The 14511-nt window shown below is 39.2% G+C and overlaps 1 protein-coding gene across 1 annotated transcript in view; it reads right to left on the bottom strand.

The window, feature by feature from the left end:
* Positions 1-14511, bottom strand: part of NIPAL2 (NIPA like domain containing 2) — a 76777-nt gene that overhangs the window by 36037 nt on the left and 26229 nt on the right. The window contains exon 4 of the mRNA XM_070477351.1: positions 1535-1594. Within this exon, the coding sequence (XP_070333452.1) occupies positions 1535-1594 (60 nt within the window). The remainder of the gene's footprint in view (positions 1-1534; positions 1595-14511) is intronic.

Genomic DNA, 14511 nt, shown 5'->3' with positions numbered 1-14511 from the left:
GGCTGAGAAACTCTGTTCTAAACTAACGGTTCAGGCATTATAACACATATTGTTTTCTGCTTTTAAAAATGCATTTTTGTATATATTTGATCATTGACCATATTACTTGAAGGCAGGGATTCTCTCTTAATCATTGTTTTATCACAAGGGTTCATAATAATTGGCAAGACTTTCTCTATATCCATCTGTATTACTTCATTAAATACCTTACAATTATTTAAACATCAATCAGCCATTAATTACAAAAGATGACATACGTAAGATTAAATGACTTAAAGTTTCCATAAGACTTTTGATAAATGAGAAACATAATGTAGGACCTAATTGCTTTAATCTATAAAACTCAGGCATTGCTCATTCTTATTTCTGATTCCATACAACGTCCCCAAATGAGGCCATAACCATAGTACAAAAAAAGAGTATAGAAAAATAATGTATTTGAAAAGCCACAATTCACATATGAATGCATTTGGAAAAACATTTTAACCATGAAAATTTGACAGTGTTGACTAAAAAACTCTACCAGCAGAATCAAATCAAGGAGGAAAAAGAAAAAGTGAAAACTCCTTCAAGACACTAGGCTCAAGGGAAACATGATCAGGGAAACAAATGTTCAACATACCAACACTGGTGTCACATTTAAACTCAAACAGTTTTTTTTTAATATGATCTCCTTGGAACTGAGTAGACATGGCTTTATTTAAAGTGCCTAAAGTCTTATACTCATTATCATATGTCGGCAGTAATTCAGACAGGATTTTGTCAAGGAAGAAAATATGAATTTTTATAATTCTTCTCACCAGTGATATTTCCAACAAGAGGTAGAAGATACAATCAATATGTGTTGGCTTTGCCGTGCAGCAGAAACATTTTTTACAGCCAGTAAGGCTACTGTGATTTTTCATTAATAGCTGTATTTCTAAATTAAAAAAAAATTTTTTTTTTGGCTATACTGCACAGCTTGTGAGATCTTAAGTTTCCTGACCAGGGATTGAACCCGAATCCTCAGCAGTGAGTACGTGGAGTCCTCACCACTGGATTGCCAGGGAATTCCCTCTAAATAAAATTTTGAAGATCAATATTCTATGTTACTTTTGGAAAAGGCTAACAAAAAATTAGGTAGTTAATTGGTACATCTAATTTTTGGACGTGGTTTTCAGTTTCATGCAGTCCCTCCATGGAACAATCTATTAAATATGTCCTTTGAAGTGGAATACTCTATTAGGTAACACAGATGTTTTCTTGGATTTTATGACGTTCATAAAATTTTCATAACATTCACAATAGTAATAATACTGTACAATAATGATCTGCTGTGGTCAATAGCTTGGGCAGCGGCCACAATGAAGATGCACGTATTTCATGTCAAAGAGCAGATGGAAACTCCAAGGCAGGATAATGTTCGCCTCTAGATGACACTATATCCATTTCAGTAATTTGTTCCTTGCTTTTAAAACACATATTCTTAATGGATAGGATTAGTTATTTCCTCATCAATCAGAGCTTTAATTACCTGAATTATATAATTACTTACCTAGTAAATCCGAGGTTCTCAAATTTTCTCTCAGAAACATAACAGAAATAATAGCACTACCTAGAAAGAAAATGGCCATTAGAGATGTTTCCAAATAGAAAACATGTAATATGCAACACCATTTGAAAGGAGTTAAGTAGTCTCAGGTCTGACTAGCTGTGTCCTGGTCAGAGACACCTGGTGACTGTGGCCGTGAAAACGGCCTCTTTCCCCTCATGGCTGAGGGTTCACGGAAAAGGGCCTGCTTTATAATGAACCTTCAGCAGTGACTGGGATAGTGCATGGCATACAGTGAGGGCTTAATAAAGGTTGACTGAATGACTAAATGCCTGAGTGAAAAGAAAAGAAAAGAAAGAAAGAAAGAGGTAGGGAGGGAGTAAGGAAGGAAGGAGGAAGGTAGAAACAGAAGGGAAGGATGGAAAGGCAGAAAGAGACAGAAGGGAAGGAAAAAAGGACAAAAAAAACCCCTTAACTTTATATCTCAAACTGACACATACTTCCCCTCATCTCCTCGCACAATCCCCTCTTCCAACAACACCAGGACCCGAGGGCTCCTCCTGGTCACCCCTCTCCTTCACACGACACACCCAACAGCCTGCTGGATCAGGGTCTACGTTGGCATTTCACTGTCTCTCAAGTTCACCCCTGCATCTTCATTCCCTCTGTCACAATTCTGGCCAGCTTCACTTCACGGTGGTAACAGGTCCCCTCTGGAGCCTCCCATTTCACTACCTCTTCCCCACAGCACTAGGGGCATCTTTCTAAAAGGCAAATCAAATGTAAATCCACAGCTTAAAACCTCTTAATGGCTTCCTGTCATACAGAGGAGAAAGGCCCAGCTACTAAGTATGACGTTCAAAGACAGCCACGATTTTACTCCTGACAATTTCCTTGCCACGTTTGCTCTTGATCTCTTCTATAGTCTGTGTCCACTGTCACTAAATTAATCATAATTCCCAGAACCACCACTGAGCTTCATGCTAAAGGACTTTCCTACAAGCGGTTCCCTGTGAATCTCTGTCTCCATCTTTTAACCCAACTCTGGACTCAAGCAACACTTCTGGATACTCCCAGACTGAGTTGACCACGCCACCCTTATGTGTCATTACCCCTCATACAGTTTTCTCATTACATAAGACTTTTTTTTTTTTGCCTGTTTCCTGCAAAAGATATTTTGGCTCTTTTACTCTAAGATATGTCTTTTTAAAAAACTATTTATTTGGCTGTGTGGGGCCTTAGTTGTGGCATGTGGGTTTAGTTGCCTTGCACTGTGTGTGATCTTAGTTCCCTGACCAGGGATTAAACTCACAACCCCTGCATTGGAAGGCAGATTCTTAACTACTGGACCTACAGGGAAGTCCTGAGATATGTCTTATTTTTTCAAGATCTCTTGTATGTAGTTAGTGTGTGTGTGTTAGTTGCTCAATCATGTCCAACTCATTGGGACCCCGTGGGCTGTGGCCCATCAGGCTCCTCCAGCCATGGAATTCTCCAGGCACGAATACTGGAGTGGATAGCCATTCCCTTCTCCAGGGGATCTTCCTGACCCAGGGATAGAACCCAGGGCTCCTGAATTAAAGATGGATTCTTAACCACCTGAGCCACCAGGGAAGCCCAAGCAGTTAGTACCCAGCACATAAATAAAAAGGTTGCTGGGATCGCCTGCATTTGTTGACCCTTGTGATGTTTAGAGTTGTTCCTCCTCTGGAATCATGAGAAAATGGGAACATCCAAATTTGCAATAATACAAACACAAAAAACAAAACCTCACAACGTAACTTACATTTAAAAATTTTTAAAAAACCATTAGCTGAATTTTTTGTTTTTTAAAGCAAAAATACAGAAAGAAAAAACACCATAAAATAATATTATCATCTAGGAAAAAACCACAGTTAATAAACTTGTGTGTTTACTTCCCTTTCATTGAAATCAAATCATAATGCAAAATTTCTTTTCTCAGTTACTGTATTAAAAACAATTTGCCATATCATTAAAAATTCTTCATAGGTATAATTTTAGTGTCTGAATTATAATCCACCAAATCCGTTACACTTGAATGTAACTCACTCTGGTGTTGCGGTTTCCCTGGTGGCTCAGATGGTAAAGAATCTGCTTGCAAAGCAGGAGACCTGGGTTCAATCCCTGGGTCAGGATGATCCTCTGGAGAAGTGAATGGCTACCCACTCCAGTATTCTTGCCTAGGGAATTTTAAGGGCAAAGGAGCCTGGCAGGCTACAGTCCATGGGATCACAAAGAGTTGGATATGACTGACTGCCTGACACACACACACACACACACGCATATCTGGTATTCTGGCAACTGATTTAAAACAAAAGCACAAACCCACACCAGAAACCTTCATTCAAGATAAGCTGGGATCTCCATATGCTTCCTCCATCTTTTCTCAACCTAGCCTCTCTCATTCAAGTGAGACATGTCCTTGCAGATCTTTTCCGGGCAGGTTATTTACAGAGGTTTCACACAAAATAAACAGAGCATGGGAAATGTCCACCAAGCATGAGTTTGACTGTGTGGCACGGCTGCTCCTCGGAAAAAAAGTTATGACCAACCTAGACAGAGTATTAAAAAGCAGAGACATAAAAAAAAAAAAAAAAAAAGCAGAGACATAAAAAAAAAAAGCAGAAACATTACTTTGCCGACAAAGGTCTACATAGTCAAAGCTATGGTTTTTCCAGGAGTCATGTACGGATGTGAGAGTTGGACTATAAAGAAGGCTGAGTGCTGAAGAATCAATGCTTTCAAACTGTGGTGCTGGAGAAGACTCTTGAGAGTCCCTTGGACAGCAAGGAGATCAAACCAGTCAATCCTATAGGAAATTAACCCTGAATATTCATTGGAACACCTGACGCGGAAGCTGAAGCTCCACCACTTTGGCCACATGATGCAAAGAGCCTGATACTGGGAAAGATTGAGGGCAGGAGGAGAAGAAGGTAACAGGATGAAATAGTTGGATGGCATCACTGACTCAATGGACATGAGTTTGAGCAAACTCCGGGAGATAATGAAGGACAGGGAAGCCTGGTGTGCTGCAGTCTATGGGGTCACAAAGAGTTGGACACAACTTAGCAACCGAACAACAACAACAGTGGTTTTAGAACATTAAAGCAATATTTTCTACAGATAAATTAATGTATAGATACATAGCTCATTGCATTAAGAACTGAGTTTGGGACTAGCATAAAAATGTATGAAAAATTTCTATTTCAGATTTGGACCAAAATAATTCTGGGAAACTAGTTTCACATGTTAGAACCTTAGAAAAGGTATAAAAAAAAAAAATCAAGATCTCACTCCCAACTCCCATTACAGACTTCCTGTGTAATTATGTAAGGAATGTTTCCAAGTAGCCCTTCTCCAGGGGATCTTCCCGACCCAGGAATCAAACCAGGGTCTTCTGCATTGCAGGTAGATTCTTTACCAGCTAACCTACCAGGAAAGCCCCTGCAAGCAGAGGGAGATGGATTAACAATAGGTAAAAATAAAAAAATAGGTAAAATATCATTACACTAACATACTAAATGCATTCCATTATAACAATCCTTGAGATGTCTATTTCACAGTGAAGGATTCCAGCAAGAAGGGAGACACTGCTTACATGAAATAAGGAGATTTTAGAGCTATTAGGAGACACAGAGATAACCTACTCTAACCTTTACAGTTGCTCTAACCTAGAGTAACTTAGTCTATAATAATTTACTACTAATAATAATTTACTCTAACCTAGGTTCTAACCTTTACAGTTGGGAAACTGAGGTTCAAAGGTCTCATATTTATTGATCTGTTCATTTAACAAACATTTATATTACAGCACAGCTGGAACCAGCACCCTTATTTCCTTGTCCCACTTCAGAGCACTTTCTAGCATACTACATTTCCTCCCTTAGAGTAAGAAAGGCATCATTTTCCTTCTCATTGCTAAGCCACAGTTTCAGAAATAATGTCACTTTCAGAAGGAAGACAGAAGGATGCTATGTAGTAGACAATTTCATTGCTAAAAGCAAAAGGGACATGACTGGTAAAAATAAATTTGAAATATACTATATACATTAAATTATATCAATTGCCATAAAATAGTTATCAGCGTCTTATGAAACACAAATATGCTACTTTTACTTTCTGAAAGAATTTATGTGCCTGATTCATCTTCCGTAAGTTTTGAGAAAACATGTAATTTGCTACAAAATTTTAGCTAAGATAGGGAATGAGACTTTAAAAAATTTATCTAGTGAAGAAAGTAATGAAAAAGAACATTCTATTAAGATACATCTACTTATAACTAATTTATCTTGCAAATCATGATCAAAATGACCTCTGTGTTGAGCAAAAAGACAGTTTCTGAGCAACAGCTGATAACATGATTTCTAAGAAGAGCAGTAAATTTTAATTTTATTTATTTTTAATTGGAGGATGACTGCTTTACAATGCTGTGTTGGTTTCTGCCATACAAGAAGAATCAGTCATAATTATATATACACACCGTCCCTCTTGAGCCACCCTGCCCACTCCTACCCCACCTCTTCAGGTTGTCAAGAACAGTAGTAAATTTTTTAAATGAGAAAAAAATAAGCAAACTGAACTGTTCCCATATACATCTCAATCAGAGATCTGTCAAACTCAGCCCTGTCTAGTTGTTGCTATAACAACAACCTTGCCTTCTAAACATGTACAAGCGGGGGACAACTATTACACTTTTATTTCTATAGTAAAAATTAATATTTTAAAATAGAGCATCTTAAGATCAATAGTTTAAAAAGCATTGGAACAGATAATACTGGTAAATGAACAGATTTTTACTAAGTATAATTAAACTAAAGTTACTATGGAGCCCTAGGTTGAGCACTCAGTTTTATGTGCATTTTTGACTAAAGGCATGGTTGAGTAGAGGTTCATCAATCCTCTTCCACCCTGGCTTTCACAGGTCATGCTTCTACACAGAGAGTGCTCCCAGACACAGGCCTACACAGAGCGCTCCTGAGCATAGGAGTTAATTCATTGCATGGTGAGCACAGTGACTCCAGAGGCACTGTGGACCACAATGATTAAATGCATTAAAAAAAAAAAAGGTAGCCTATGAAAGATAACACACCCAAATTCAAACAGTGGTTATGTAGGAATCATGGGAAAAAATACAGCAGGAATACTACGTAAAAGAAAAGGACAAAAAAGTGTCTTCTTGGATTTGGTGTAAAAGAGTGCTCCCAAGGTGCCGTTTATTAAAGTATTCACACAGCCTTGATCATAATACTTCATGGTCAGGAGAATCAACAACAGTTACAACGGACTGACTCCTACTGGGAAGTCATCTATGCTCTTTTTGGTGATGAAGCATCACCTGGCTTGCAGGCAGAATGGAAACAATTTCCTGTCATGGCCCTGTACAAGGGTGAGATACATGGACATTCTGATTTGGATTCCAGATGAAAACAGAGGCCAAGCCAAGATCCCCGTGGCTTCAGGTGCACCAGGTATAGGCGTGAGGAGCTGTCAGTCCCAAGTGTAGACATGTTTCAATTTGCAGCATGATGATAAATGTGCACATTTTACTTAAATTCTCTCCTCCAACACAAACAATAATTTTTTTTTGTTATTAAGAGTTTAAGAACACAAAAGAGGCTTCAGTAACTATTCAAATGTGTTATGGTATGGCTATTTTTTCGTTCACATTTATTTATTTCTCACCACTTTTTACCCTTTTATGACCACTGCTATAAAGACAGATTTAACCCAAAGTTTTAAAAAATCAATTACACTTTATTTAAATGTGATTATGTATATGACATTCTTATCTGATTCAGCTGGAAAGGAAAATCCTTTGGTTGCAGGGTCACAAACCCAAATGCCTACAGGGGCCAGTTGGGTAATCCTCTGAAGAAGAAGGACAATGAGGGTGGTGGGTTACGTTGATCAGGGGCTGTGGGCCTGCGGTGACCTGGTGTGCACAGGATCAATGAAAGGCGGTGGCCAGAATTCAGTCTAGCCAACTTCAAGTCCAGTGTTACCAGATCTGATTCTTTAAGACAAAAATTCGGTTTTTGTGCATCACTGTCCACTTTTTAAACATGGGAAATTAATTTGTATTCTTAAAAAGCATTCTTTGAGCAAAACAAACACAGCAGAGGCCAGATTTGGTCTACAGGCTACCCGTTTGTAAACTCAGATCATCCGCAAATGAAAATTCCATCAGCTCTCCTGCCTAGATATTCAATTTATTGTTTAACCTCTATAATCTGAAGAGAAACCAGGGTATATGTTTATAATACAGGAAAGCAGAACACAAAGTACTAAAGAAAACACTCTTTTATAAAAAAGATCCCATGACATGAAAAGAACATATTTATACAATAATGCTACAAACAGTTCCTCACATGTAAATATCTGGCTTGTGGTTTCTGACCACTTAAAATGGCAACTTTATTGTACTGCTAAAAAGCAAACCACAAAAGCACTTTCATGTCAGTCACAATCAAACTTCAAATACGTGGGCATGTTGAGTGCACTCACAGTCTCAAGCAACTCTAACCGTTGTGAGGTACTGACTTCTCCAAAAGGATCATTCCTCCTTAGTTGTAGAATTGGAGGAGAAAAGTATGTCAATTACAATGAATTCCAGGGAATTAGGATTAGAAAATCTGAGGATGTGACACTCTGAAAAATGTTTCTTGACAGAGAAAAAAGTTGTCCCACCGCCTATACTGGCAGGAATGAAAGTATCCAGTAATTCATGTTAGTAAAAAAATTGCTAGAGGGTGTGGAGAAAAAGGAACCTTCCTACACCACTGGTGGGAAGGTAAATTGGTACAGCCACTATGGAGAACAGTATGGAAGTTGCCTGGAAAACTAAAAATAGAGTTACCATATGATCTGGAATTCTACTCCTGAGCATACATCCAGACAAAACTATAATTCAAAGAGATACATGCACCTCTATATTCATAGCAGCACTATTTACACCAGTCAAGACATGCAAGCAACCTAAATGTCCACTGACAGATGAGCCAACAAGTGAGTGGATAAAGAAGGTGTGGCACATATACACAACGGAATATTATGCAGCCATGAAAAGGATGACATAATGCCATTTGCAGCAACATCGATGGACCTAGAGACTTTCATATTAGTGAAGTAAGGCAGACAGAGAATGACAAATATTGTGTTATCACTTTTTTGTGGAATCTAAGAAAATGATACAAATGAATTTATTCACAACACAGAAAGAAACTCACAGACAGTAGAAAACAAACTCATGGTTACACTCTAGATATAAATATAAAATAGGTAAATAACAAGGACCTACTGTATAGCAAGGGAGAAACACTCAATATTTTATAACTCTATCATGGAAAAGAGTCTGAAAAACACGCACACATATACAACTAAATCACTTTGCTGTATACATGAAACTGACACAATATTGTAAATTAACTACACCTCAATTTTTTAAAAAAGAGAAAAAATTGCCATTGTCATTTCTTGAAGATAATGAAATTATAGGTAACATGCATAATTTCAAATGAGGAAAGTTACCTGGATTAAGAACAAACATCTTTTCTACTTTTTACTTGATATACACTAGTGATTAAACTGAAAGGACTCCACAAATGTAAAAATACTATCACTGACAGGATTAACTCTGTATTATACATGTAATAGGGCAACATATCATCATCAGCAATTTCTTTAGAAATACTCTGTGGTGTTCTCAAAAATAAGGATGGGTGGAAAAGATGTTTCAAATAAAGGTTTTTGGGTTTTGGGAATGCTTTCAGCTGAGAGTGCATGAGCAGACATAAAATGAGGACTTCAGGGATTTATTCCACACATTTTACTTAGGCAGGTTTTTGGGACAATATGCTAAGGCAGACAACCCAGCAAGTCACCGAGAAAAGGGATATTTTCCACATATTTTCAATGTAAAGTGCCCCCATCACAGGCAGCCCATGAGGTCTAGAACCCTGACAACCTCATTTGGGCTGGCCCCGAGCACAGGGCATTAAAGGACAGAGAATCCACCGCATCGAGGTTTGTGGGGCGCTACAGGTCACTCGCTCATGGGCCTGTTTGTGTTTTCCTTCATTTGTTTCTAATAAAAATCTTGGAGACCAAAGTTACTGCTTGAGATGACTTCTCTGGAATTCCAAAAGGCCTCACCAGGGTTTTCTGGCTGCGCTATGACCATTGTTTAATGGAATACAGACACATTGCAGCTTACAGCTTCATAACGGCACACAGAAATACATGAAACAACATATATTTCCACATCATGAATTTCAATTTGAACAAAAGCCAGCATGTTAGGGAAAATGCGTGATGGGAAAGACTTACCAGTCATCTTCATTCTCTCCTCATTTTCCCAGTGCAGTTTAGATCTCCAGCCTTAATTCAAATTAGCCTAGTCACAGGGTGACTACTTCTCCTAGGAAATTATCCCAGGGCCAAGGAGACCTCACTGCTATTAATTTTATCATTCCATATAAAATTCCAAGTGTTTGATCTCATATAATTCATCATGAATTTAATCTACTTTTTACTCACTTCTATTCATCTGGGCAGTAATTAAGTAAAATAACAAGGTTGTATGTCTCACACAGTACCTGGCATGGTGGATGCTCATTCAGCACTAGTTTCCTACCTTTAATTATTTCTAAACTGTTACCTGAATTTAATTTGGAAAAAGGTGATCTATTCTCTGAACTCTAACTACTTTCAATCAATACACTCAGAGGTAAAGAACGGGAAAATGTCCATCATGTTTTTATTTCTGCCACCCTTCCTGCCCCCGAAACAGCATCCCTTCATATCCCACTCCCTAGCTACCCCTAGACAAGTCAATTTTATACTGAGAGAAGTCTACCATGAACCTCCTTCATTTTTTGTGGCTTCAACTCTTCAGATTATTGACAACTTCATTATTTTCACTCATCTCTTAATGCTTATGCATAGCATAGATCACCATCAGGGGACAAACAGAAAAAGGAAAACATGAAATGTAAGGGTACACTTTGTATTAATAGATGCACAAATAATCTAACTCAACCCCCCAAAGGACAGGCTTATAAACCTGTAAGTATTTACAGAAGTGAGTATTCACAAGTTCTTTGCAAAAAATGTTTAACCACTGCACTTCATCAGGAATTGAAATCTTTTAAATAACACCTTGGAGAAGGAAACGGCAACCCGCTCCAGTATTCTTGCCTGGAGAATCCCATGGACAGAGGAGCCTGGCGGGCTACAGTTACGGGATCGCAAAGAGTCGGACACAACTGAAGTGAGAGAGCACACAAATAACACCCTAGAACAGAACAGAACACTTCTCTTTCAATATCCTGGAACAGGACATCCTAGAACACTCAATCCTCACTGTATCAAAATTCAAATTCAAACCAGTTCTGTGAGGCTGTATTGTATGATTTCTTGTATCATGCTCTCCTGAAAAAATCAGACAGCAGGCAACATGACACATAGTCCCAATCTCCTGGTCTCAGATGAATGGCCAAGATGAACATTAAACAGGTCATTCTGAGCATGATGACAGTTGCCAAAGGGGAAGTAAGGGTCAAAGCTTCCACATGCAGTTGGACAGGTCGTGCACTGCACAAAGACACTACATTTGAGGGGGCACCACCCACATCTCAGATCTTGGTGCTTCGTATATTTCTCAGGACAATTTTCTGACCGATGGCACTAGAGTGTCCTGCTCCAATCAAATTATTATATTAAGATAATCTGCAGACCAAAATAAAGTACCATGAGAAAGGCTGCCTTTTTCTAATTCACAAAAAGGCACCAAATAGATGAGAGGAGGGCCCATGCAGGGTGCTAAGGGAGCAGAGAAGAAGCCGCTTTAATTTAGTACAGAAGCAAAAAAAAAAAAAAAAAAAGGGCCTCCTGGGGAAGAGGGACAGGAAAGATTAGCAGCAGTTTAAAATTTTATTACAAACTGCACAGAATATCCAACTTATTTCTCCTTATTGGATTTCTGGTGTAATAAATAGTTTCTCAGAAAAACACTTTCTCAAATTACAGTTAGACCTGAATGTCTCTCTGAAGTTAATTAGCAAGTGAACAAAAGTGCTCTGAAGCCAGAGCAAGAAGACAGAAAGTTGCACGCACATTTCAGACTGTTTTCCTTTGGACAAAATTCTGAGTCTGTTTTTTATATGTATTTGTTTTTGCTAGGTTATTTGGAAATGCTGGTATTTTCCAACACATTTTGGTGGGGAATATGTGGAGGAGTCATAGGATAATTGCTGCTTAATGGCTGAACAAATGAGCAGTGAGGAGCCCACCCTTCTTCTCCCTGAGAATTAATTAATTACTGGAGGACTGATGCTGAAGCTGAAGTTCCAATGCTTCGGCCACCTGATGTGAACAACCAACTCATTGGAAAAGACTGATGCTGGGAAAGATTGAGGGGAGGAGGTGTAGGGGGCAACAGAGGATGAGATGGTTGGATGGCATCACTGACTCAATGAACCTGAGTTTGAGCAAATTCTGGGAGATAGTGAAGGACAGGGAAGCCTGGTGTGCTTCAGTCCATGGGGTTGCAAAGAGTCAGACAAGACTTTAGTGACTGAACAATGAACGACAACAATGGTAAGGACAATAAAAGGCATTTCCTGAAGTGGTTTATTCATTTTTGAGAATTAACAACCAGCCATCTTCAGAAGCATGAAGTAAACTCCCTTATAAAGAATAATGTACTGTGTTTTAGTTAATTAAAAATATAAATCACAGTGACAATGGCCAGATTTGTCACTGTGTCAAACACTGCACTATGGATCCAACACTGTTCTTCAGTGTTTCTGTTTACTCAGCTCTTCCCCATGACAACCTCTGAGGGAAGAACTGCTTTTATTCCCATTTTACAGATGAGGGAACTGAGGCATAAACCCATCTAAGCAACTTGCCTGAGGTCACAGAGCTTTCCAGGTGCAACTGAAACACCAACTCTTAAGATTTCTTAATGGAAAAACAAACTCCTAGAATTAACCATGAGAAAAAGTGAAACTGGCAGTCACTCAGTCATGTCTGACTCTTTGTGGTCCCATGGATTGTAGCCCACCAGACTCCTCTGTCCATGGGATTCTCCATGGAGTGGGTTGCCATTTCCTTCTCGAAAGGATGGAGGCAGCCATTTCTCCCTCCCGACCCAGGGATTGAACCCAGGTCTCCTGCATTGTGGGTGGATTCTTGTCTGTCTGAGGAACCAGGGAAGCCTGCCAGCATATAATCAGCATTTTAGCCAAAATAAGCTTTTATACTTATTATTCACTGAGACAGCCCTTCAGGGAGAAAAGGAAGGTAAAAGCATAAGGAGATACAAGAATATGAGGGCTCTGAGCCTCTTTCTTCAAAAGAGGACTCAGGCCTGGGCATTCAGATCTGCCTGTGTATCAGGATTACTCCCATTACCCACCTCCCCACCCTGTTGTAGGTACCGGCGAGGTATCTATCCTGTCTGAGTCTCTAGAACGCTCTGACTGTCTGTGAGCGCTGCCGTAAGGACTCTCTAGAGGGTTTTCTGCAGAACTGTTGTTCCTTGAGATGCTTCTTATAAAGGCATCTTTTGGACAATAGATTTGGAAAGCTGGCTTACTGCATTTGCTTCTGAAAAATTGACAGCATGCCTGGGCCTATCCCAGAGCCTCAAGAAATCCTCTACTCAGGAAACCTGTGTACTGTTTTAAATCCAATATTACAGAAACCTGCTTGATTACAGAATTCTTTGTTTCTGAGAACGCCTATGAAACCATCAGTAAAACTGGTGCTGAGAAATGCCACCTCCAGGTAAGCATGTCAGTGTGGAGCAGCAGGATACACAGAGAGAAGGAAAGGAAGACTAGAAAGGAAGATGGTTCAAGGCAAGAATGTGGGTGGAGTACAAACTGAAATATCCAGGGTGGTTACCGTAGTGCTTCTTACGTGCTATTCCTAAAAAAAAAAAGTCTGTTGCACTGAAGTGTACAAAGGGAGGAGGAATTTTGATTATGTAAGACAAAGCAGTGGGACTGACATATTAGCAGCCTGGGCGTAGTGAGATGATGACCCACACAGTATCGCCTTACTTCTGGAGAGAAGAAAAAGGAACACAGTGTATTGGTATGAACCAGGCTACCCAAGGAGAATGAAGAAGATGGAAGAAAGTTCCTTCACTTGGACTTAAGAGCTAAAACTTAAAAAAAAAAAAAAAAAAAAACCTGTTTTGGACTTCAGTTTTCTTTCTTTCTTATTTTTTTTTCTTTTCAAACTTTGAAAGCCACAAAAGACAGCAGAAAAACCAGAAAAGAACATGTAATCTCTCATGCAACATTGCAACAAATATTACCTTTAAAAAAAATCATAGGAAGGTTTGATTTCCTTCTTGAAGCTCCCAAGAAATAATAGGGAAAATGAAATTAGTAAAGTGTAGACACTTCTCTGCCTCAGCTGTAGACATAGCCATAGGATAACATATTTATTAAAAAATACTGTCCCCTTTGCTTTCACATTTTCTAGAGTTTCTAGAACCTATATAAAGAATCATAAAAGTGGTAGGGGGTTGTTCTGGGGAAAATCCTCCATCTCCAGCATTCCTTACCCACCCACAACACTGCACAGTGACCTGAATTCAATGCAGGAGTGCTGTGGGAATATTATTTATGAGCATATATTACTGTGTGCAAAGACTGTAAAGCAGGAAACAATTTGTGTTTGAGGCTATAGTTTTACTTCTTGGAATCATTTTAAATGGGTAGAGAGGGAGGTTGCTAAAAATGTTCTGAAGTTGAAGCATTAATCCAGGCCAGGGGTAGACAAAGAAAATGGGAGGATAGCATGGAGAAGAGCCCATCCCCAAGTCTGCAGGTGCGTGGACTGCCCCGCCCCTCCAGCAGACCTGGGAGGACGCTCTCGGAGGGGAAGGCGGTTAGACTGAAAACCTCCCGTTATTAATGAGAGCTTCGAGCAAGTCACGCCAA

This window comes from Odocoileus virginianus, chromosome 15 (assembly GCF_023699985.2).
Source record: "Odocoileus virginianus isolate 20LAN1187 ecotype Illinois chromosome 15, Ovbor_1.2, whole genome shotgun sequence".
Classification (NCBI taxonomy): Eukaryota; Metazoa; Chordata; class Mammalia; order Artiodactyla; family Cervidae; genus Odocoileus; species Odocoileus virginianus.
This window is presented reverse-complemented; position numbering and strand designations above follow the sequence as displayed.